The sequence below is a fragment of the Scyliorhinus torazame genome, chromosome 19 (assembly GCF_047496885.1).
Source record: "Scyliorhinus torazame isolate Kashiwa2021f chromosome 19, sScyTor2.1, whole genome shotgun sequence".
In the NCBI taxonomy this organism is placed as follows: domain Eukaryota; kingdom Metazoa; phylum Chordata; class Chondrichthyes; order Carcharhiniformes; family Scyliorhinidae; genus Scyliorhinus; species Scyliorhinus torazame.
The window spans coordinates 97,195,976-97,219,610 of record NC_092725.1 but is presented as its reverse complement, the minus strand read 5'-3'; the positions used below and the strand labels follow the sequence as shown (position 1 = coordinate 97,219,610).

General features: G+C 48.9%; 2 protein-coding genes across 2 annotated transcripts in view; one reads left to right on the top strand and one right to left on the bottom strand.

Moving 5' to 3' along the window:
• endouc (endonuclease, polyU-specific C) overlaps window positions 1-12,223 on the bottom strand; it is a 70,668-nt gene extending 58,445 nt beyond the window's left edge. Inside the window, exon 1 of the mRNA XM_072484876.1 lies at window positions 12,130-12,223. Within this exon, the coding sequence (XP_072340977.1) occupies window positions 12,130-12,140 (11 nt within the window). The 5' untranslated portion in view covers window positions 12,141-12,223. The remainder of the gene's footprint in view (window positions 1-12,129) is intronic.
• A 128-nt stretch (window positions 12,224-12,351) lies between these two features.
• Window positions 12,352-23,635, top strand: part of LOC140396341 (NADH-cytochrome b5 reductase 3-like) — a 50,724-nt gene continuing 39,440 nt past the window's right edge. Inside the window, exons 1-2 of the mRNA XM_072484874.1 lie at window positions 12,352-12,425; window positions 19,709-19,837. Of these exons, the coding sequence (XP_072340975.1) occupies window positions 12,405-12,425; window positions 19,709-19,837 (150 nt within the window). The 5' untranslated portion in view covers window positions 12,352-12,404. The remainder of the gene's footprint in view (window positions 12,426-19,708; window positions 19,838-23,635) is intronic.

Below are 23,635 nucleotides of genomic sequence, written 5' to 3'. Positions count from 1 at the left end.
ACCACCGCTTTTAGTGCTTCCCATACCACTCCCACTCGGACCTCCCCGTCGTCATTGGCCTCCAGGTACCTCTCAATACATCCCCGCACTCTTCCACACACTCCCTCATCCGCCATCAATCCCACATCCAATTGCCAGAGTGCTCGCTGCTCCCTTTCCTCTCCTAGTTCCAGGTCCACCCAGTGTGGGGCATGGTCCGAAACCGCAATGGCTGAATATTCAGCTTCTTCCACCCTGGCGATCAATGACCTTCCCAGAACAAAAAAAATCTATCCGGGAGTACACTTTATGGACATGGGAGAAGAAGGAGAACTCCCTGGCCCTCGGCCTAAGAAATCGCCATGGATCCACTCCCCCCATTTGGTCCATAAACCCCTTGTGCACCTTGGCCGCTGCCGGCCTTCTTCCGGTCTTCGATCTGGATCTATCTAACCCTGGGTCCAGCACGGTGTTGAAGTCCCCTCCCAATATCAAGTTTCCTACCTCCAGGTCCGGTATACGACCCAACATCCGTCTCATAAATCCCGCATCGTCCCAATTCGGGGCATATACATTAACCAGCACGACCTCCATTCCCTCCAGCCTGCCATTCACCATTACATATCTACCTCCGCTATCTGCTACAGTGCTCCTTGCTTCAAATGCTACCCTTTTCCCCACCAATATGACCACCCCTCTATTCTTCGCATCTAGTCCTGAGTGAACACCTGTCCCACCCATCCTTTCCTTAACCTAACTTGGTCCGCCACCTTCAGGTGCGTCTCCTGGAGCATAGCCACGTCTGCCCTTAGTCCTTTCAAATGCGTGAGCACTCGGGCCCTTTTAATCGGTCCATTCAGGCCTCTCACGTTCCACGTGATCAGCCTCACTAGGGGGCTACCTGCCCCCTTCCAGTGTCGACTAGCCATCACCTTCTCTAGGCCAGTCCCGTATCCCGCCTCCGCGCTCCCACTCGCTCCCCAGGCGTCGCATTCCATCCCCGTCCACCCACTCTTTAGCTATTTCCTCTTTGATTTCCGCAGCAGCAACCCAGTTATTCCCCCCCCCCCGCTAGATCCCCTTCTAGCGTGATTGCTCCCCCCATATTACTTCCGCAAGTCAGCTGACTTCAACTGACCCCGGCTACTCCTGCTCCCTCCTTGACCCCCCCCGTGTGGGGAACTCCCATCTGCCTTGCGCCTGTCTTCCCGCCATTATCTTTCTGGCGCGGGAACATTCCTTTATCTGACCCGCCTCTTGTGGCGCAGCTCCCTTTCCCCTCCCACTCCTCATTCTCCGCCTCTGTCCCTTCTTTCCCCCCTCACCGGCGCCCACATTTCTTAGTGTCTCCCCCCTTCCCAATTAACTTCTCTATTTACATCGACAATAACATTCCCTACAGTATCAGTCCCTCAGTTCCGATCCAATTTCTCCTCTTTAATAAAGGTCCATGCTTCTTCCGCCGTTTCGAAATAGTGATGTCTCTCCTGGTACGTGACCCATAGTCGTGCCGGCTGCAGCATCCCGAACTTCACCTTTTTGTGTAACACCTCCTTGGCTCGGTTAAAACTTGCCCTCCTTCTCGCCACCTCCGCACTCCAATCCTGGTACACCCGTACCACTGCATTCTCCCATCTGCTACTCCGTACTTTTTTAGCCCATCTCAGGACCTCTTCTCTATCTTTAAGGCGGTGAAATCGCACGATTGTCGCCCTGGGTGGTTCTCCCGCTTTTGGTCTTCTCGCCGGGATCCGATGTGCCCCCTCCACCTCCAAGGGGCCCGCAGGGGCCTCAGCTCCAATCAACGAGCTTAGCATCGTGCTTACATAAGCCCCGCAATCCGCTCCTCTCACTCCCTCAGGGAGACCCAGTATCCAAAGGTTCTTCCTTCGCGCTCTGTTTTCTAGGGCCTCAATCCTTTCAATGCACTTTTTGTGGAGCGCCTCGTGCGTCTGTGTTTTGACCGCCAGGCCCAGGATCTCGTCCTCATTATCCGTCACCTTCTGCTCCACCACGCGGAGCTCTGTCTCCTGGGTCCTTTGTGCCTCCTTGAGCCCCTCAATTGCCTGTAGCATCGGGGTCAGCACCTCCCTCTTTAGTAGCTCCACGCACCGTCTCAAGAATTCGTCTTGCTCGGGCCCCCATGTCGCCTGGGCTTTCTCCGCCGCCATCTTGTGTCTTCTCCCTTTCTGTCCCTTTCGTCGAGGATTCCTCGCGCTGCAGCCGCCGCCACCGATATTTTCCTCTTTCGTTGGGGGGGGGGGGGGGGGGGGGGGGACGACACACTCCCTATTCGCTCACCCCACACTGGGTTTCGTCGCACGAAAGTTTCCCGTTGGGGCTCTTGAAAGAGCCCGAAGGTCCGTCGGAGCTGGAGCCGCCGAAACGTGCGGCTAGCTAGGCATCACCGCAACCGGAAGTCAATGTATCGGCACATTGAGGAGAGCTGTCCAGTTTTGTTGTCCAGCACTTCAGCGACACTATACGGAGAGACAGGGGCGTAGGGGTTATGCCAGTGGATGGGTAGTCCAGAGGATTAAGCTAATGCAGTCATGCGTTCAGGTAATTGTGACCGTGACAGCCATCATCGGTTATTGAAAAAAAAATCTGGTTCACTACTGTCCCTTGAGGGAAGCAAATCTGCCATCCTTACCTGGTCTGGTCTGCATGTGACTCGGCATGGTGGAACAGTGGTTAGTATTGCTGCCTCCCAGGTCCAGGGTTCAATTCCGGCCTCGGGTGCCTGTCTGTGTGGAGTTTACACTTTCTCCCCGTGTGTGCGTGGGTTTCCTCCGGGTGCTCCGGTTCCCTCCCACAGTCCAAAGATGTCCAGGTTAGGTGGATTGGCCATGTTAAATTGCCCCTTATGTCCAAAAGGTTAGATCAGGTTACAGGGATAGGGTGGAGTCGTGGGATTTAGTAGGGTGCTCTTTCCAAGGGTCAGTGCAGACTCATTGGGCCGAATGGCCTCCTTCTGCTCTGTAAATTCTATGATTCTGTGACTCCAGACACAAAGCAATGTGATTCGCTGTCGAGCAAGCCGCTCAGTTCAAGGGCAATTAGGGATGGACAATAAATGCTGACTTTGACAGTGACACCCACATTACATGAAAGAATAAATAAAAATGAATGTTTTCTTAGCCCCAAACAGCTTGGATGTTTATTTACACAACATTAATATCCCAATTTCAATAAAAATGGCAGTGAGCAAAGAAAGCAGTCCAACTTCCTGCCAGTCAGCTTATTCAGGAAGATACCAGCCCAACCCCAACAAATCCATTTAATTTCCCCCCTCCCTGACAATTCAAAAAGTGTAATTCAAGTAGAGAGTTCTCGGAAAGGTCCACCCTGAGGAAATAGTGTCACCGGTTCTGATCACCACCCCTCAAACAGAGCAATGAAGGAGTTCTCTCCCCTGTGCCTTGGCCAGCCAATATCATTAAAACCTGATGTGAAGCACTTGGGAAGGTCTTGAAGTTGTGAAAAAACAAAGATCTTGCTTTCCTCAGCTGCAGAGTGCAAACTGTGAGACAGTGGGACTGAATGATCAGGCAAGCTTGATAAATGGGGCACTGTCTAACTGAAACCCAAACCACAGCTACTGGCACAAGCCCTGTCACGGCAGGCTGAAAGCACTCGTGATAACCAATTACGCCACACAAACTATATCTCGGAGACTAGATCACAGAACTATGATCAAACATAACGTGATTGTAGTTGGATAGTTAGTATTTCGCTAACCTATCACTGCAGAGAATATCTTCCATTTATTACAATTATGAGGCTTATTAGACTATTATATTTTGGGACTATTTTACATTTAGGGTAAATGAAGCAGGTCATGTGATGTGAAGTCTGCTTGACAGTAAGCCTGGGTGGTTTGATTGTTAGAGATCAAAAGACAGATTGTTTTACTGAGAAGGAGTAAGATTCTTCTTACTAAGATATTTGTGCTCGGGGACAATAATCAGAGTGCTTGAGTGTATCATGAGTAAACCATGCGAATTTCAAAGCCCAGAAAAATGTTAGTGACATTAGGTTGTAAACAGCTGTGCTGTAAACTATCCATTTACTTTTAAGGTTAATGGAAATTGGGATCAAAGATAGTTAATTAGCATTTCTTCTTAGATACAAGGCTAATGTATTTCATGCTGCCATGGGGAAAGAGGCAGAGGAAGCCATTTTTGAGATCAGGTTACAGACTTCCCTATAAATCCACGAATGTCACAAAACCCGCAGCAGTTGGTTTGGGTGTGATCTATAGCTATCCGAGAGGTGCAGAGCAAAAGATAGGAGTAGCCAGTCCTGCATCTGAAGCAGAAAAAATGTTGACTCTATTGTTCACCGTGCGGCATGTGGGTGGAGCTTGCGCGCACATTGAGGATCGGGTTTATGAGTATTTAAAGGAGGCTGAGCAATTCCCCTAGCTTCCGGATACAGGGAAGGGGACCACAGAGTAACCCTCACAACAAAAGTCAGTTCTGGGATCAGAAGTCATCCAGCTGGTAAAGTAAAAAGGAAGCAAGCCATCAGAAGTGGAGAATAGTTTTAAACTGATTCCCGGAGGATGAAGTGTCCACTTAAGGGACAGAGTAACATATAATTGTAGTGGAGGATTTTTGGATGTACTATAAATTAAATGAGGAATCAATCTTCTGTAGTTTAAAGTATAGGTTATCTACAGAGAGCAAAGTGCTTTGTCAATAGTGTTTTTAGTCATTTGTTACAGTACAAGTTTTAAAACGTGAAATCCTGACGCGTCATTCTTTGGGATATTACCTGAAGTTCGAATTTCTCTTCATCATTGTCTATAAAGATTTCTGGCTGGTTCCTCAATAGTTACAAGATGCAAATGGACCGATAAAATAATAACGATCTCAGGATCAACTGCTGATAAAAGTTTTTTTTAAACTGAGTTCACAAATTTAAGATAAATGTAAGAGCTATGGCAGGAACAAATGTCGATTTAGAGATGGCCATAGATATTAGTCATATCCAGATAGCATTTATCATCTTCTACAGGTTCCAATCAGTTTGTTTCAAGAGCAACCCACTTATCTGCTTAATGGGAACTGCAGCAATCCAGTGGCAAAGCATTAACAAGTCAATTCAAACATTCAGGAATTGTATGCACAGACCATGACTCGGGTGACATGGTGGCGCAGTGGTTAGGACAGCTCCCTCATAGCCCCGGGGGCCCGGGTTTGATCCCGGCCCCAGGTCACTGTTCATGTGGAGTTTGCACATTCTCCCAGTGTCTGCGTGGGTCTCACCCCCACAGCCCAAAGATGTGCAGTGCAGGTAGATTGGCTATATCTTTTTATTTAAAAAAAAAGAGTAAAAAATATATACAAGGCCAAATGGTAAACACTAATTTTGTGTTGGAGAAACAGGGTAGCCTCCCCTCAGTACCAATGTACGGGGAGGGGGGTAGGATACTCTGATTATTAAAACAGTTCACAACACAGTTGTACAAAAAACAAATGGTACAAGCACTAAATTTTGCACTGGAGCGACCAGATACCCTCGCCTCTGTGCCAACAGAAAGGAAAGGGGGTGTTGATGGAGGGGGGCCCAATAGGACACTGCCCAAACTATCTACGGAGGCAGAAAAGAAAAAGAACCTTCAATTATGATGTGCCAGATTCAAGGAGTCCCCCAGAGCAGATGAGGGGCGACACAGTGTCAGACACAAGTGAGCCCTGCACCCCACTGCAGAGAGCCTCATGTGCACCCTCCGCTCCCGGCACTGGGAGGCTAACGGCCTTCGGGATCGCCACCGGGATCATCGACTGGCGGGATCTCCTCAGGATACTCCCGGGGTCCTGGGCCAGCGGGATGTGGTGCTTTTCCCCAGGGTAGAGGGGTCAATTACTAGGGGGCATAGGTTTAAGGTGAGAGGGGCAAGGTTTAGAGTAGATGTACGAGGCAAGTTTTTTTTACGCAGAGGGTAGTGGGTGCCTGGAACTCGCTACCGGAGGAGGTAGTGGAAGCAGGGACGATAGGGACATTTAAGGGGCATCTTGACAAATATATGAATAGGATGGGAATAGAAGGATACGGACCCAGGAAGTGTAGAAGATTGTAGTTTAGTCGGGCAGCATGGTCGGCACGGGCTTGGAGGGCCGAAGGGCCTGTTCCTGTGCTGTACATTTCTTTGTTCTTTGTGCAGATCCCTGCTCCGCCCCCTCCGCCTGGTCACCGGAAGTCCCTGAAAATAACTCCGGAAACAGGTCCGGGATGCCCTCATGTGCACCCTCCGCACCCGGCACAGGTGCCCAAAGACAGCAGTTGGGACAGCGGGTCTTCCAACCTATAACGCGCTAAGAACCTAAGAAGCAGGGGGTCCAGAATGCTAAACTGTACTGGGTGGAACGGGCCCCCCAGGGTCCCGTCTGACTCCGAAGTACCCTGCTCGGGGGGCAGTGGCAGCTGCTGGGATTTCCTCACTATCCCCCTGCCTCTTTCCTTTCGGGGACTGATGTGACATCTATGGGAATGAACCTGGAGTGACCCAGTTTGTGGAGGGGGTGGGGTCAACACCGGGGAGACCTCTATCTCCGGAGGCCCCTCCAGGCTGACTCCTTGTCCCTCAATGCTTCTCTCCAGAACTTGTGGCTGGGACAGAGCACCCTCTGGTTCGAGGTCACGCCCCTCACTACCACCACCCACAGGGGCCTGCACAGACGTTTCACCGGACCCGGCATCCGATGGCGAAATGTCACCAGGCTGAGGGTGTTGCTGGGTGATGGTGAGGTGAGGCATAACGGCTGCACCCGAGTCAGTAGCCAGGGGCACTCGGTCAGTCAGGATCAGAGGGTCAGATGGATCCAAACCTGACCGCTGGCAAATCGCTTGGTTGGTCTTCTCAGTCTTCCGGCCACGTGGCTGTCCCGTCACCCCCATGCCAGCAGCCGAGGTGTCAGTGAGCGCCGACATGGCTACCCCCAATGAGCATTAGTTGCAAGACCAGTGGAAGTAGAGGGGGCGGCGGCACCATCAGCGGCAGCCTTAGAGGTGGGGCAACTTTTTCTAATCTGCCCCACCTTCTTGCAGGCATGGCACCGCACGCCACCCACAGACCAGAAGTTACGGTAGGGTTTGTCCCCAAAAGGGAATGTCAAAAGTCCCATCCAGGACCTCCTCCCAGGCCAGGCAAACAAAGACCTGGTGCCGGAAGGAGAAAATATGCTTGAGGGTGGGGTCTTAGGCTGAGCGGGAGCAGTCGTACCTATTACCGTATCTCCCCCAGTTGATGGAGGTGGGTGAGGAGGAGCTCTGTGGGAATAAAAGGTGGGACATTAGAGGGAATAACTCTCCACTGCCAAGTAGATCCCGCCCACCAGGAGCCCTTTTTCCAGGGTGAAGTGGACCGCCCGCTCAGCTCTCAAAAAGATGACAGCTTTGCCATACACCTTCGAGGCTGCAATTATGGCCAAAGTGCCAGCAATTTCAGCCATAGCAGACGCAGGCCTCGATTGACATGGTGGGGTGGGCAAAGAACTTCACCCCACGTTTTTGGGTCATTTATGCAAAACGGTGACCTAGCCCCAGGAACAGTGGGGAGGGTGGAGGCTACCATGCTAAATTGCCTCTTAATTAGAAAAAAAATGAATTGGGCACTTTAAATCTACTTTTAAAAATAGAGACTGAACGGAGATCAAAGGCTTTAGCGTCATTTTGCCTGGTTCATATCTCTCAGCATTTATCACAGAGTTCCATCAGCTTCTCAGAAATGGCAGCAGGTATTAAAATGAGGTGTTTACACAGATACATGAGGTGTTCACACAGATGTGTGCAGCAGTAATTCGGTCTATACCCGCGGTCAAAGCAAACACAAAGCACAGTCCGAATCCTGGAACACGGAGTCAGAACATGGACCCACGAGTACTAACTTACTTAATGTTTTCTGTAGCTTGCCTGTTCTTCTAGAGGCCGTTCCAAGTAAAAATTGTAGAATCATAACAGCACAAGGGGAGGCCCTTCAGCCCCTCAGCTCCATTCTAGGGACTCTAGAGCAATCCAGTCAGTCCCTTCACACCTGCTCTATACCTGTAGCCCTGCTGGCTTATGTCCCTCAAGCATCCTTCCAATTTTCATTGATTGTTTCTGCTGCCTTCTGCCACCCTCATCGAAGAGAGTTCCAAGTCATTACCACTCGCTGTGTAAAAACATCCTTCTCACATCACATTGCCCCCCCCCAACCATATCTTTTCTTTACCTACCTTATCTAAACCTATCATAATCCATACATCGCAATCAAATCTGCCCTCAATCGCCTTTGTTCCAAAGAGATCATCCCCAGCCTTTCCAAGGTAACATCGTAGTAAAATCTCTCAAACCTGGAACCATTCCAGTAAACCTCCTCCGCACCCTTTCCAGGACTCGTACATCTTTACTAAACTATTGCTCTGGGTTTTTTTTCTCCTCCAAGTAAGATGATCAGAACAGACCATATCGGAAGGGGAGAAGGGATTAGATTCAGGAATAGATCACCCAGCTTCATTCTGTACAACTAATGCATTATTTGCCTTGGTTGGAACTCCTTTGGAGCAATTTGATTGCTAACGATTGGCTCAATTGTCTGGAAGCAATTTTACCTCAATGTGCAAACATTGTTAGTTATTTCTTTCAGAAGTGACACTCTGAACCTACTCGAACACCCAACCAAACTATCATGCTAAGTCTTGTACAGTCTTAAGACTCTTAACAAATAGGCTGACGCCACCTGCTCCAGCACCTGTTGTGTTTTTGGCACCGATTTATTACACTGCTATTTCCCTCTGAATCTGCCCGTACACTGCACTCGTCAGTCTGAGTAACTGCAGGCTCTTGCTTTTGCTGGATCATACCACTTTGCAGTTGACAGTTGACATAATGCAGCACACAAATTCTTTTGGTGATGCTCATTAGGCTTTAAAACAGGGCAATCACTATTAAAAATACAAGGAGGATTCTAATTACTGCAGTGCATTTCTGGTAATTTAAACAACACACAACTACTGCATTGATGTGTCCTATAAATATACAGTGAACAGTCAGTCATTATTACTTGCTAAAATCAATTACACAATTCAATTTTTAATTAAGGAATTCTAAAGACAGAATAAAACAGTCTCTCATTTGAAAATGTTTAGCATTAATTAAACTGAACAGTAATGAGTAGGCAACCCACCATATCCTGATCTTGTATCCAAGTCAAATCAACTAAGCACAAGTGAACTGTCATATTGAACATTAAACTTGACTATGAGTAGGGGAAATTATTGTAAAGTGCAGAACCTCCCTCGAATAGTTTCCAATACGTGCACAGCAAGTTCCCACATCCAGTCAAAGTATTGAAAAGACAGATAATCTATCTTTGGTGCAAGATGCACACAAGATTGGTACTGGAGGGGGCTATTTGGCCATAGTCCCACTAACCCCGCTCTATCCCTGTAACACTACAAGTTAACTTCCCTCAAGTGCCCATCCAACTTCCTTTTGAGGTCATTGATGGTCACTGCTTCCACTACTCTCCAGGGCAGCAGGTTCCAAGTCACAGCCTCCCTGCCTCCTCACAAATCTGAGAGGTGCAAAAGAGGGCAGAGGGGAAATTTCTTCACACAGAGGGTGGTGAGCATCTGGAACAAGCTGCCAGAGGCAGTGATAGAAGCGGGTACGATTTTGTCTTTTAAAAAGCTGGTAGACAGTTACATGGACAGGGTGGGTATAGAGGGATGCCAAATGCGGGCAAGTGGGACAAGCTCAGTGACAGAAACTGGGCGGCAAGGACAAGCTGGGCCGCAGGGCCTGTTTCCATGCTGTAAATATCTATGACTCAAAGTGTCCACCCGCCCCATATTTTTACCATCAGTCAATGGAAAGAGCTTTTATTTGTCTACAAGGTTATGACAGGTTTAGAGAATGTAGATCTCGATCAAACTAGCCTCAACCTCCTTTAACCCAAGGAGAACAATCGCACCGTCTCCATTTTAATGGAGTGACGCCAGAGTTGGATAACGGACTGGAGTTGGAGGGGGAGTTGGATAGGGGAGTGGAGTTGGAGGGGGAGTTGGGTACCGGAGTGGAGTTGGAGGGGGAGTCGGGTAACAAAGTGGAGTTGGAGGAGGCATCGGGTAACGGAGTGGAGTTGGAGTGGGAGTTGGAGGGGGAGTTGAATAGGGGAGTGTAGTTGGAGGGGGAGTAGGGTACCGGAGTGGAGTTGGAGGGGGAGTTGGGCAATGGAGTGGAGTTGGAGGGGGAGTCGGGTAACAAAGTGGAGTTGGAGGGGGAGTTGAACAGGGGAGTGGTGTTGGAGGGGGAGTTGGGTACCGGAGAGGAGTTGGAGGGGGGAGTTGGGTACCGGAGTGGAGTTGGAGGGGGAGTTGGGTACCGGAGTGGAGTTGGAGGGGGAGTTGGGTACCGGAGTGGAGTTGGAGGGGGAGTTGGGTACCGGAGTGGAGTTGGGTACCGGAGTGGAGTTGGAGGGGGAGTTGGGTACCGGAGTGGAGTTGGGTACCGGAGTGGAGTTGGAGGGGAAATTGGGTAACGGAGTGGAGTTGGAGGGGAAGTTGGGTAACAAAGTGGAGTTGGAGGGGGAGTTGGGTACCGGAGTGGAGTTGGAGGGAGGGTTGGATAGGGGAGTGGAGTTGGAGGGGGAGTGGTGTTGGAGGGGGAGTTGGGTACCGGAGTGGAGTTGGAGGGGGAGTTGGGTACCGGAGTGGAGTTGGAGGGGGAGTTGGGTACCGGAGTGGAGTTGGAGGGAGGGTTGGATAGGGGAGTGGAGTTGGAGGGGGAGTGGTGTTGGAGGGGGAGTTGGGTACCGGAGTGGAGTTGGAGGGGGAGTTGGGTACCGGAGTGGAGTTGGAGGGGGAGTTGGGTACCGGAGTGGAGTTGGAGGGGGAGTTGGGTACCGGAGTGGAGTTGGAGGGAGAGTTCGGTACCGGAGTGGAATTGGAGGGAGGGTTGGATAGGGGAGTGGAGTTGGAGGGGGAGTGGAGTTGGAGGGGGAGTTGGGTACCGGAGTGGAGTTGGAGGGGAAGTTGGGTACCGGAGTGGAGTTGGAGGGGAAGTTGGGTAACGGAGTGGAGTTGGAGGGGAAGTTGGGTAACGGAGTGGAGTTGGAGGGGAAGTGGAGTTGGAGGGGGAGTGGAGTTGGAGGGGGAGTTGGGTACCGGAGTGGAGTTGGAGGGGAAGTTGGGTAACGGAGTGGAGTTGGAGGGGAAGTTGGGTAACGGAGTGGGAGCGGGAGTTGGGTAACGGACTGGAGCTGGAGGGGGAGTTGGGTACCGGAGTGGAGTTGGAGGGGGAGTTGGGTACCGGAGTGGAGTTGGAGGGGGAGTTGGGTACCGGAGTGGAGTTGGAGGGGGAGTTGGGTACCAGAGTGGAGTTGGAGGGGGAGTTGGGTACCGGAGTGGAGTTGGAGGGGGAGTCGGGTAACGGAGTGGAGTTGGAGGGGGAGTTGGGTAACGGACTGGAGCTGGAGGGGGAGTTGGGTAACAAAGTGCAGTTGTGGGGGGGGGGGGAGTTGGGTACCGGAGTGGAGTTGGAGGGGGAGTTGGAGGGGGAGTTGGGTACCGGAGTGGAGTTGGAGGGGGAGTCGGGTACCGGAGTGGAGTTGGAGGGAGAGTTGGGTAACGGAGCGGAGTTGGAGGGGGAGTTGGGTAACGGAGTGGAGTTGGAGGGGGAGTTGGGTAACGGAGTGGAGTTGGAGGGGGAGTTGGGTAACGGAGCGGAGTTGGAGGGGGAGTTGGGTAAAGGAGTTGAATTGGGGGGAGGGTTGGATAGGGGAGGGGAGTTGGAGGAGAGTTGGGTAACGGAGTGGAGTTGGAGGGGGATTGGGTACCGGAGCGGAGTTGGAGGGGGATTGGGTACCGGAGCGGAGTTGGAGGGGGAGTCGGGTAACGGAGTGGAGTTGGAGGGGGATTGGGTACCGGAGCGGAGTTGGAGGGGGAGTTGGGTACCGGAGTGAAGTTGGAGGGGGAGTTGGGTAAAGGAGTTGAATTGGGGGGAGGGTTGGATAGGGGAGGGGGAGTTGGATCGGGGACTGGAGTTGGAGGTGAGTTGCAGTGAGGGTTGGGTAACGAAGTGGAGTTGGAGGGGGAGTCGGGTACCGGACTGGAGTGCGAGTTGGATAGAGCCGGAGTGGCTCTGCGCCCGGTCACTCACCCCGATGCCATGATCCGCTCCGGCTCCGCCGTTGACACAAAGTAACCGTGACAGGGCTCTCGCCCCACTCATCCTTCTCTCCGCCCGCCCATTGGTCTACCCACCTGTCAATCTCCGCCGACCGACAGGGAGATTCCCCAATCGGAGAGAGGAGGCGGGGCAGCACACAGCCAATAGGTGCGCGGATGGACGGGGCCGGGCGGCCAATCAGGATAAGGTTGGTGGGCGGAACCTGGGTGCGGTTACTTTGTGTCCGGGCTCCTGGAGAGGAAACAATGTGGAGCGGAGTGATCAGGGTAAGAGAGGGGGGCGGAGAGAGGGTATCGTGGCATTGGGGAATGGGCAAGAAAGAAGGTGAAGGTAAATGGCTGGGGTACGAGTGGGAATGAGGGTGTTGAGAGGAGAGGAAGGGAAGGGAAGAATGGAAGAGATAGAGAAATGTTGAGATGGGGGTTGGGGAGAGGGAATGATGGAGGGTGAAACAGGGGGAGTGGTAGGGTTGAAGGGGGAAAATGAATACATCCGTTGGAATGTGAGCTTCACTGGCATTTTGTCACCTTCGCGGGATCACATGGTGAGCAGAAAATACAGTAAACTAAATTGAAGTAAGTGCAAACTCCTTCCCCTGAAAGGTGTCCACTGGCATAAGGAGAGGGGAAAAATTGAGATGAGGCCAGCGGTGACTGGGAGCTTTAGTGTATGGGCACTATCTTGCTCACTGACAGACAACTGAGAACTGTGGCTGGGGAATTCAGTGTTCTAGTGTTCTGGTTACACCCAGGTTATGGTCTAAAATAGGCCCCTGATCCCCAGTCTTAATTTGATTAGTCTCTCTCTCTCAAGCAGGTGGAAAGGGTGCTTTAGGTGACAGATTGGCTGGATCTGCTGCAGCATGAACAATCTCCACCCAACCTGGCCTCTGGCTGCAGCTCCTGGCTTTGGAAAGTCTGACACAATCCATTGGCCCAGAGCCTGGAAGTGTTCGTTTTACAAGCGAGCAGGACTGGCAGTTTGTAGCTTCCTGACTGATACATTTGTCAGCTGTGGCTCTGTGGGAAGATTCTCCCGTCTGAGTCGGAAGGTGTTGCTGTTGCTGACCCATTCCCCTAATTCTGCCCTCACCCCTTCCCCACCCACCCACCCAGAACCATGATAGCATTCCCCCTGTCCTCGCTTTTCACCCCGCCATCCTTCGTGTTCGAAGGATTATTCTCTGCCATTTTGCCAACTCCAAAATGATGCCACCACCAAATGCAACTTACCCTCACCTTCCCGTCAGCATTCATACATGGAACATACAGTGCAGAAGGAGGCCATTCGGCCCATCGAGTCTGCACCGACCCACTTAAGCCCTCATTTCCACCCTATCGCCGTAACCCAATAACCCCTCCTAACCTTTTTTTGGACACTAAGGGCAATTTATCATGGCCAATCCACCTAACCTGCACATCTTTGGACTGTGGGAGGAAACCGGAGCACCCGGAGGAAACCCATGCAGACACTAGGAGAACGTGCAGACTCCGCACAGACCGTGACCCAGCGGGGAATTGAACCTGGGACCCTGTCGCTGTGAAGCCACAGTGCTATCCACTTGTGCTACCGTGCTGCCAAATTCCTTATGGTCTGTTGCCTCTGTGAATCCCTGGTCCTCTTCCCCCATCACCCCTAACACCGCATTCCCATCCCATGCAATTTTGAAGATTAGCACCTTCTCCTTTACCTCCTCGCAGTCTAAGGCCCCAAAGACACCTTTCAGGGGAAGGAGTTTGCACTTACTTCAATTTAGTTTACTGTATTTTCTGCTCACCATGTGATCCCACGAAGGTGACAAAAGTCAATGCAGGTGGCTGCTTTACGGAACATCGTTGCTCAGTCCATAAGCATAACTTTGACCTTTCTGTCGCTTGCGATTTTAATTCCCCATCTTGCTTTCATGCCCACGTGTCCGTCCTTGTCTTCTCTGATGTTCCATTGTAGCCCAATGTAAACTGGAGGAAAAGCACTTCAAATTTTGGACTTAATGCTGGGTTCAACTTCAGACCATGAACGCACTCCTCCATTTTGACTCTTTCCCCCCCCCCCCCCCCAAAGCAATACCTCCTCCGTTGAGCCATTTGTAACTTGTTTGCTTTCATGAGTGCTGACCCTTATTAACACATTCTGCTATCTTACCTTTATATCACTATTAACTTGTTTTTTTTACCATTAACACTCCCTTTGTCCTGTGTCCATTACTTCTTTGTCAATCCCCCCTGAGTTCCAACGTACCCCTGACCTTCTGCTCCACCTTCTCCACCCCCTGTCTAACTATATAATCCATCACATTTCTACCCCTCTTCAGCTCTGAAGAAGTCATACGGACTCAGCAGGAACCTATTTCTCTCTCCACACATTCTGCCAGCCCTGCTGAGTCTTTCTAGCATTTTCTGTTTGTATTTCAGATTTCCAGCATCCACGGTATTTTGCTTTTATTTTAGTGGGGTGAGGGATCAAATTTGGGAAGATGAGATAAATAGAGAAGATGAGGCAAACGAGCAAAGTAAGAATAAGGGAAATGATGACCAATGTGTGGCAGGGAGGAACCAGTTGATAAGGCTAACGGTTGCACAAGTAGTTGAAACAAAACCGAACTAAAGGTTCTGTATCTGAATGCACATATCATTCAATAGAAAACAGATGAATAGACAGTACAAATAGAATTAAGAATGTATAATCTGAGCCATTATAGAGGCATGGTTGCAGGATGACAAAGGCTGGATTCTAAATGTTCAAGGTACTTGACAATTAGGAAGGACAGGAAGCTAAGAAAAGGTGGGCAAGGCGGTGGGGGGGGGGGGGGGGGTGGTGGGGGGAGAGTTAATTAAGGATGACATTGGCACAATAGCGAGAGATGACGTTAATTCTCGAGATCACGATGTAGAATCAGTTTGGATAGAGTTGGGCGGCACGGTAGCACAGTTGCACAGTGGGTAGCACAGTTGCTTCACAGCGCCAGGATCCCAGGTTCGATTCCTGACTTGTATTGATACACAGATAGGTGTGGGCTTAGGTAGGGTGCACTTTTCAAAGGGCCGGTGCAGATTGATGGGCTGAATGGTTTCCTGCACTAAATTCTATGAGATGAAAAATCATAAGGTAAGAAGTCCCTTGTGCGAGTGGCTTGTAGGCCCACTAATACTAATGACATTGGAGGAGAGGGTATACAAGAAGAAATAATGAGAGCTTGTGAGAGAAGTATGGATCGAATCATTAATCCTCATAGATTGGGCAAAAGGGTAACCCGCTTACAGCAGCATGTTTTAGCATCAACCAGAGAGCAGGTTATACTAATTCTAGTATTGTGCAATGAGACAGGATTAATTAATAACCTCTTATTGAAGGTGGCCTAAAGTAGCAATTATCATAATATGATTGAATTTTACATTCAGTTTGAGAGAGAGGAATGGATCTAAGTTTTAAACTTAAATAAGGGCAATTTTGAGGCCAACAGACACATCTGGCTAAAGTGAACTTGGAAGTTAGGTTAAGGAATAGATCAGTAGGGAAACAATGGCAGATACTTAAGATATTTCAGAATACTCTGAAAAAGGTAAATTTCAGCGAGAAGAAAGACTAAAGGAAGGATACACCATCTGTGGCTAACTAAGGAAGTTAAAGATCGTATCAAATTGAGCATATCATTCCACAAAGATGGGTGGCATGTAAAAGATTGGACAGAATATAAAGAACAAGAAAGAATAACTAAAAGATTAATAAAGAGTGATAGATTAGAATGTGAGAAAGCTTTAGATGGAAAGGCCACCCTATCCAAGCCCACACCTCCACACTATCCGTGTATCAATACAAGTCAGGAATCGAACCTGGGACCCTGGCACTGTGAGGCAACAGTGCTAACCACAGTGCTACCGTGCAATCCAACATTTTGGATCTAAATGAGCTTTTACAGAACTGTTCTGCAGAAGGATCATTTAGATCCAAAGTGTTAACTCTGTTTCTGTCTCCACAGATGCTGCCAGACCTGTTGAGTTTATCCAGCATTTTCTGTTTTCCTTTAAATTTCAGATTTCCAGCATCCGCAGTATTTTGCTTTTAGTTCGATTCAACATCTAGCTCACATTTCTGTCCTTGGCCTGCTGCAATGTTCCAGTGAAGCTTAGAGCAAGCTTGAGGGATAAGCACCTTGTCTTCCGACTAGGCCCGTTGCAGCCTATTGAGCTCAAGAATTTCAGACCATGAATTCTCTCCCCCATTTTGACTCTGTTCTTTTATCACGTGCCAGTCTGAATCTTACTTTTCATGTTTTTGCTTTTGGACAAAGCTGTTCACTATTCTGCCATTAACACTCATTCTGGAAAAATGCTTTGTTTATTTGCTACAATCATTACCACTCCCTTTGCCTTTTACTCCACGACAAAGATGCCATTTCATCTCTCCTGACCTCTACCCTATTCCAGACTTTTCCTTTTGTTCCTCCTTCCCTTTCTGACCTCTTTCAACAGTTTAAAACCCGTCACCTTCCTGCCTCTAGTTCAGAAGAGTCATTTTCAACTTGAGATGTTAACTCTGTTTCTTCCTCCATAGATGTTGTCAGACCTGTTAAGTATTTCCAGCTTTTTCTGTTGTTGTGCCATACGATACAGTCGATCTGAATGAAAACAGAAAATGCTGGAAAATCTCAGCAGGCCTGACAGCATCTATGGAGATAGAACAGAGCTAACGTTGAGTCTGGATGACTTCATCAGAGCTAGAGAGAACTGAAATAGGATGGGATTTATACTGTTTGATGGAGGTGGGTGGGAAGTAGTAAGGGCTGGATGGAGGGCCATTGATAGGAGGCTAAGAAGAGATTGACAGATATGTCGTGAAAGAAAAGACGGAGTGTAAATGGTGGTTATCATTGGCTAAGAAGGGTGCTGATAGTTGCATTCTCAGTTATTTGCTTTTATCTTAGTCGGTCTAAATGTTCTCTTTTCTGTGGTGTAGATTTTGTGGTTGTTTGAGGTTAATGTCCTTGGACAGGGAGAGTTCAGGCTCCTAACTTCGATAAATGTAGAGCGACATTACATGTGGAAAGGATTTTTATGTAGGGTTGTTGACTCCCTGGACAAGTTGCAGGGCCACATACTGATGGAATATTCACTGCAAAAATTCAGAAAGGACCGAATGACTTCATTGCTGCCGCTGCAATCCCTATTGAAATTAATTTTTAGCATGTTAGCGTTGCCAGGCTCCCTGTAAATCAGGGTATCTACGATCTCCATAAATCTGTTTTCCTCACACCCTGGAGGTTGGAGAGGCACTTCCCAGATTTTATTCCTCCTGAATTAGCCCAGAGTTTTCTTTTTTACAACGTATCGCACAGAATCAGGTCATTCAGCCCACCTGGTCCATGCTGGTGTTAATGCTCTGCACAAGTTCCTCCCTCCCTACTTCACCTCATCCTATCAGCAAATCCTTCTGCTTATTTCTCCCTCCAGTAAATACCTGGATATCCCATGAATGTATCTACTGCTTCCTGTGAGAACAAGTTTCATATTCTCACCACTCTGGGTGAGGAAATTTTCTTCTGAATTCCGGATTGGGTTTATTAGTGACTTTTGTTATAAATGGCCCCGGGTTTTGGTATCCCTCACAAGGGATTTTTTCCCAAATTTCTTTATGCTTTCAGGAATACAAAGAGGCAGATTTTATCACTCAACAACACCCAAATCAAGTGATCTGTCGCTTATTCCATTGCTGTTTGTAGGAGCTTGCTGCATGTAAATTAACATACGCATTTCCTATATTACAGTAGTATCTACATTTAATAAAATACTTCATTAACTGTAGGACACGCTGTAGCACCATGAGGTTGTGAAAGGTGCTATATAAATGCAAGTCTGCCTTTCGATTTTAATCAACTGGTGGAGAAAGTTATACAGCAGAACTGTATTCCAATCATAAAAGTCACTAAGACATGAGAAACAACTTGTCTGTCTTGTGACTGGAGAGCCGGGTGCATGAATGATCTCGGGGTTGTTTTGGGTCATTTGCTTTTCTTGTTATACCTGAATGGCCTGGGTTTGGGTGTAGGGAGTATAATTTACTAAGTCAGTGACAACACAGTAATTAGTGAACAGGACAGCAGACTTCAGGAGGACATGGGCAGACAAATGGCAGATACAGTTTAAGATGGATAAGTGTAAAGTGATACACTTTGGGAAGAGCAACGTGGTGTAGCAGTATAATCTAAATGCAACTATTTTGAGAGTGCAAGAACAGAGCGATTTGGGGGTGGGCGCATGCATATTCACATCTGTGAAGGTGGCAGGATAAATTGATTTGGCGATTTTTGAAAACTAATGGGATGTTTGACATTGTAAATAGTTGAATTCGAAGTCAGACAAAAGAATCTCTGGTCAGATCTAAACTGGACTATTGTGTATTTTTCGAGGCACAACTTTAGGAGGGTGCCAAGGTACTGGAGAGAGTGTAAAGGAGGTTTGCCAGGGATGTAGGATTTGTTATGCAGTGAGGGGGTGGGTGGGGAAACTGGGAATCTTCTCTTTAGTGCAGAGGGGGTGATGAAGAGGTATTCAAAATCATGAAGGTTTATTATTTGAGAGCAAATAGGGACAAACTGGTATCTCCGGTAAGTGGGTGGGTACTAGATGTGAAAGGTTTAAAATAGTTGGCAAAAGAACTAGAGAGGAAATGAGAAGAAAGTTAATAAGATATCGGAATATTAGAATTGGGCCATCGCGTCTGCTCCGCCATTCGATCATGGCTGATCTCATCCTGGCCTTAACTTATCCGTCCTGCCCGTTCTCCATAACCCTTCAACCCATTACCAATTAAAAATCTGTCTAACTCCTCAAATTTACTCACTGCATCCACTGCACTAGAGGGTAGTGAATGCCACAGATTCACAATCCTTTGGAAGAAGTAGTTTCTTCTCAACTCTGTTTAAATTTGCCGCCTCTTGTCCTAAAGACAATAACCTCTTGTTCTAGAATAGCTTCATGTAGAAGTGTTGAGATCTAGAAAGCACTTCCTGAAAGGTTGGTAGAACAGAATTCTGTGGGAACTTTTAAAAAAGCAATTAAACATATTTGAAGAAGATCAATTTGCAGGGTTAATAATGGGATTTAATTATACAACTCTTTCAATGAAGCAGGTAAGGCTCCACAAAGGGCCAATAACATCTCTCTCTCCATTAAAGAGAGACCATTGATTATATAGTTTGAGGGCCATCACACCACATCCAAGTGTGCGGCAAGGTAAGGAGGCAGACTTCCAGGAACTACCACAGCCAGTATGGGTTTGAACCTGTACCTTGGCAACGTTCAGAATCACACTCTAGCTAACCGACCCAAATACAGGCAGAATGGACTGAATGACCTAAATAGAAATGCAAATGACTGCGGATGCTGGAATCTGAAACAAAAACAGAAAATGCGGGACAATTTCAACAGGTCTGACAGCATCTGTGGAGAGAGAATGGAACTACTGTTTTGGAGTATGGGTGACACTTTGTCCAAGGACTGAACAACCTCCTGTGTTGTAAGATTCTTTAATGATATCTCTTTCCATTTTCCAGGTGTTTGGCTCCTTTCTGAGGTCGCTGGTTGACTTGATTCTAAAGCTATTTCAGTTCAAGGTTAAAGGTCCACCAATCACACTTGAGGACCCAAACACCAAGTATCTATTGAAGCTGATCGATAAAGAGGTGAGCGATGGCGTGAGCTTGCTGTGAATTGACCCGAGTCACCATAGCTGTAATTCAAACTACCTGTGTTGTTGTTCACTCAAAACCTTTCAACTTTAACCACGATGTTGGACATATTGGCAGGTTAAGGGCTAACAATCAAAGTTTTTCGTATTTTGGAAAGGCAGGATTTTCAGTGAATATAGAATAGCAATGAAGTGTTATCAGAAGAAAGCAAAGCTTGCCTTCTTCTGCAAATATCTTATTAAGATCTGCAAGATACATTTGAGAAAGAAAATAAGTAACTGGGAAAGCATCAACCGTGAGCATGTATAACCGTTAATAGTTAATATGATAAATACAGGCAGAGAGATGGTGGTGTGGTGAATGACGGAGCAGACTCAAAGAACAAAGAAATGTACAGCACAGGAACAGGCCCTTCAGCCCTCCAGGCCCGTGCCGACCATGCTGCCCGACTAAACTACAATCTTCTACACTTCCTTTTTTTTTTTAAAGTATATTTTATTGAAATTTTTTTCCAGACAACAATTTTTCCCCGCTTACAAAGCAAACGTAACAATAAAGAAATTTTCAACAATACACAAATAACAAAACCCTGTTATCTTTTGACATAAACTAAACTAAACCCCCCCCCCCCCCCGCCCTCCCCCCTGGGTTGCTGCTGCTGGTCATCTGTCTTCCCTCTAACGTTCCCCTAGGTAGTCGAGAAATGGCTGCCACCGCCTGGTGAACCCTTGAGCCGACCCTCTCAGGGCAAACTTTATCTGCTTCAATTTAATGAACCCCGCCATATCATTTACCCAGGCCTCCAGTCCGGGGGGTTTCGCCTCCTTCCACATGAGTAGGATCCTGCGCCGGGCTACTAGGGACGCAAAGGCCACAACGTCGGCCTCTTTCGCCTCCTGCACTCCCGGCTCATCCGCAACTCCAAATAGAGCTAACCCCCAGCCTGGTTTGACCCGGGCCTTCACCACCTTCGAAATCACTCCCGTCACTCCCTTTCAATACCCTTCCAGTGCCCAAAACATATGTGCGTGGTTTGCCGGGCTCCCGCCACACCTCCCACATCTGTCCTCCACTCCAAAGAACCTGCTCAATCTTGCTCCCGTTATGTGTGCTCTATGTAGCACCTTAAATTGAATCAGGCTAAGCCTGGCGCATGAGGAAGAGGAATTTACCCTGCTTAGGGCATCAGCCCACATACCCTCCTCTATCTCCTCCCCTAGTTCTTCTTCCCACTTTCCTTTTAGTTCGCCCACCGACTCCTCCCCCTCTTCCCTCATCTCTCTGTATATCTCTGACACCTTGCCCTCTCCGACCCACACCCCTGAAAGCACTCTGTCCTGAATCCCCTGTGTCGGGAGCAACGGAAATTCCCTCACCTGTTGTCTAGTAAACGCCCTCACCTGCATATATCTCAAGAAATTTCCCCGGGGCAACTTATACTTTTCCTCCAATGCTCCCAAGCTCGCAAAAGTCCCATCTATAAATAAATCTCCCACCCTCCTAATTCCCAACTGGTGCCAGCTCTGAAATCCTCCATCCATTCTTCCTGGGGCGAACCTATGGTTGTTCCTGATTGGGGACCCCACCAGGGCTCCCCGCACCCCTCTCTGTCGCCTCCACTGTCCCCAGATATTCAATGTTGCCGCCACCACCGGGTTCGTGGTAAACTTTTTAGGTGAGATCGGTAGCGGCGCCGTCACCAGCGCCTCTAAACTCGTCCCTTTACAGGACTTTCTCTCCAGTCTTTTCCACGCCGCTCCCTCACCCTCCATCATCCATTTACGTATCATTGCCACATTGGTGGCCCAATAGTAATCGCCCAAGTTCGGTAGTGCCAATCCTCCTCTGTCCCTACTACGCTGAAGGAACCCCCTCCTTACTATCGGAACTTTCCCTGCCCACACGAAGCTCGTTATGCTCCTGTCTATTTTATTAAAAAAGGTCTTCGTGATTAGTATAGGGAGACATTGAAATACAAATAAGAACCTCGGGAGGACCATCATCTTAATTGCTTGCACCCTGCCCGCCAGCGACAGAGGCTGCATGTCCCACCTCTTAAAGTCCTCCTCCATTTGTTCTACCAGCCGTGTCAGATTAAGTCTGTGCAAGGTTCCCCAGCTCCTAGCGATCTGAATCCCCAGGTATCGGAAGTTTCTTTCCACTTTCCTTAGAGGCAAGCCTTCTATCTCTCTACTCTGGTCCCCTGGATGTATCACAAATAATTCACTCTTCCCCATGTTTAGCCTATACCCCGAGAAATCCCCGAACTCCCTCAACATTCGCATAACCTCTATCATCCCCCCCCGCTGGGTCCGACACGTATAACAATAGGTCATCTGCGTATAATGAGACTCGGTGTTCATCTCCCCCTCTAATCACCCCTCTCCATTTCCTGGAGTCTCTCAACGCCATGGCCAGAGGTTCAATTGCCAACGCAAACAACAATGGAGACAGCGGGCATCCCTGTCTTGTTCCCCTATATAGTCGGAAATACTCCGATCTTTGTCGACCCGTAACTACACTTGCCGTTGGAGCCCCATAAAGAAGTCTAACCCAGCTAATAAACCCGTTCCCGAACCCAAACCTCCTTAACACTTCCCATAAATACTCCCACTCCACCCTATCAAATGCCTTCTCTGCATCCATTGCCGCCACTATCTCTGCCTCCCTCTCCACTGGGGGCATCATTATCACCCCTAATAGTCGTCGCACGTTAACATTCAGTTGTCTCCCTTTTGCGAACCCTGTCTGGTCTTCGTGCACCACCCCCGGGACACAGTCCTCTATCCTCGATGCCAGTACCTTTGCCAACAATTTGGCGTCCACGTTCAATAATGAAATAGGTCTATAGGACCCGCACTGCAACGGATCTTTATCCCTCTTCAAAATTAGCGATATCGTCGCCTCCGACATCGTCGGGGGTAGAATCCCCCCTTCCCTGGCCTCATTGAACGTCCTCACCATCAACGGGGCCAACAAGTCCACATATTTTCTGTAATATTCCACCGGGAACCCGTCTGGTCCCGGGGCCTTCCCTGCTTGCATGCTTCCCAGTCCCTTAATAACCTCGTTCACCCCAATCGGTGCCCCCAGGCCTACCACCTCCTGCTCCTCCACTTTCGGGAACCTCAATTGGTCCAGGAACTGCCGCATCCCCTCCTCTCCCTCTGGGGGTTGAGACCTATACAGTCCCTCATAGAAGGTCTTGAACACCTCATTTATCTTTCCTGCCCTTCGCACCGTGTCTCCCCTTTCGTCTCTAATTCCTCCTAACTCCCTCGCTGCTGTCCTCTTTCGCAATTGATGAGCCAACAGGCGACTAGCCTTTTCCCCATATTCATACCTCCTCCCCTGTGCCTTCCTCCACAGTACCTCCGCCTTTCTGGTGGTCAGAAGGTCAAACTCCGTCTGGAGTCGTCTCCTCTCCCTGTACAGTTCCTCCTCCGGGGTCTCTGCAAATTCCCTATCCACCCTTAAAATCTCCCCCAGTAATCTTTCCCTTTCCTTGGCCTCTGTTTTCCTTTTGTGGGCCCCAATGGAGATCAGCTCTCCTCTGACCACCGCTTTAAGTGCTTCCCATACCACTCCCACAGGGACCTCGCCGTCGTCATTGACCTCCAGGTATCTCTCAATACACCCCCGCACTCTTGCACACACTCCCTCATCCGCCATCAATCCCACATCTAATCGCCAGAGTGTTCTCTGCTCCCTTTCCTCTCCTAATTCCAGGTCAACCCAATGTGGGGCATGGTCCGAAACCGCTATGGCTGAGTACTCAGCTTCTTCCACCCT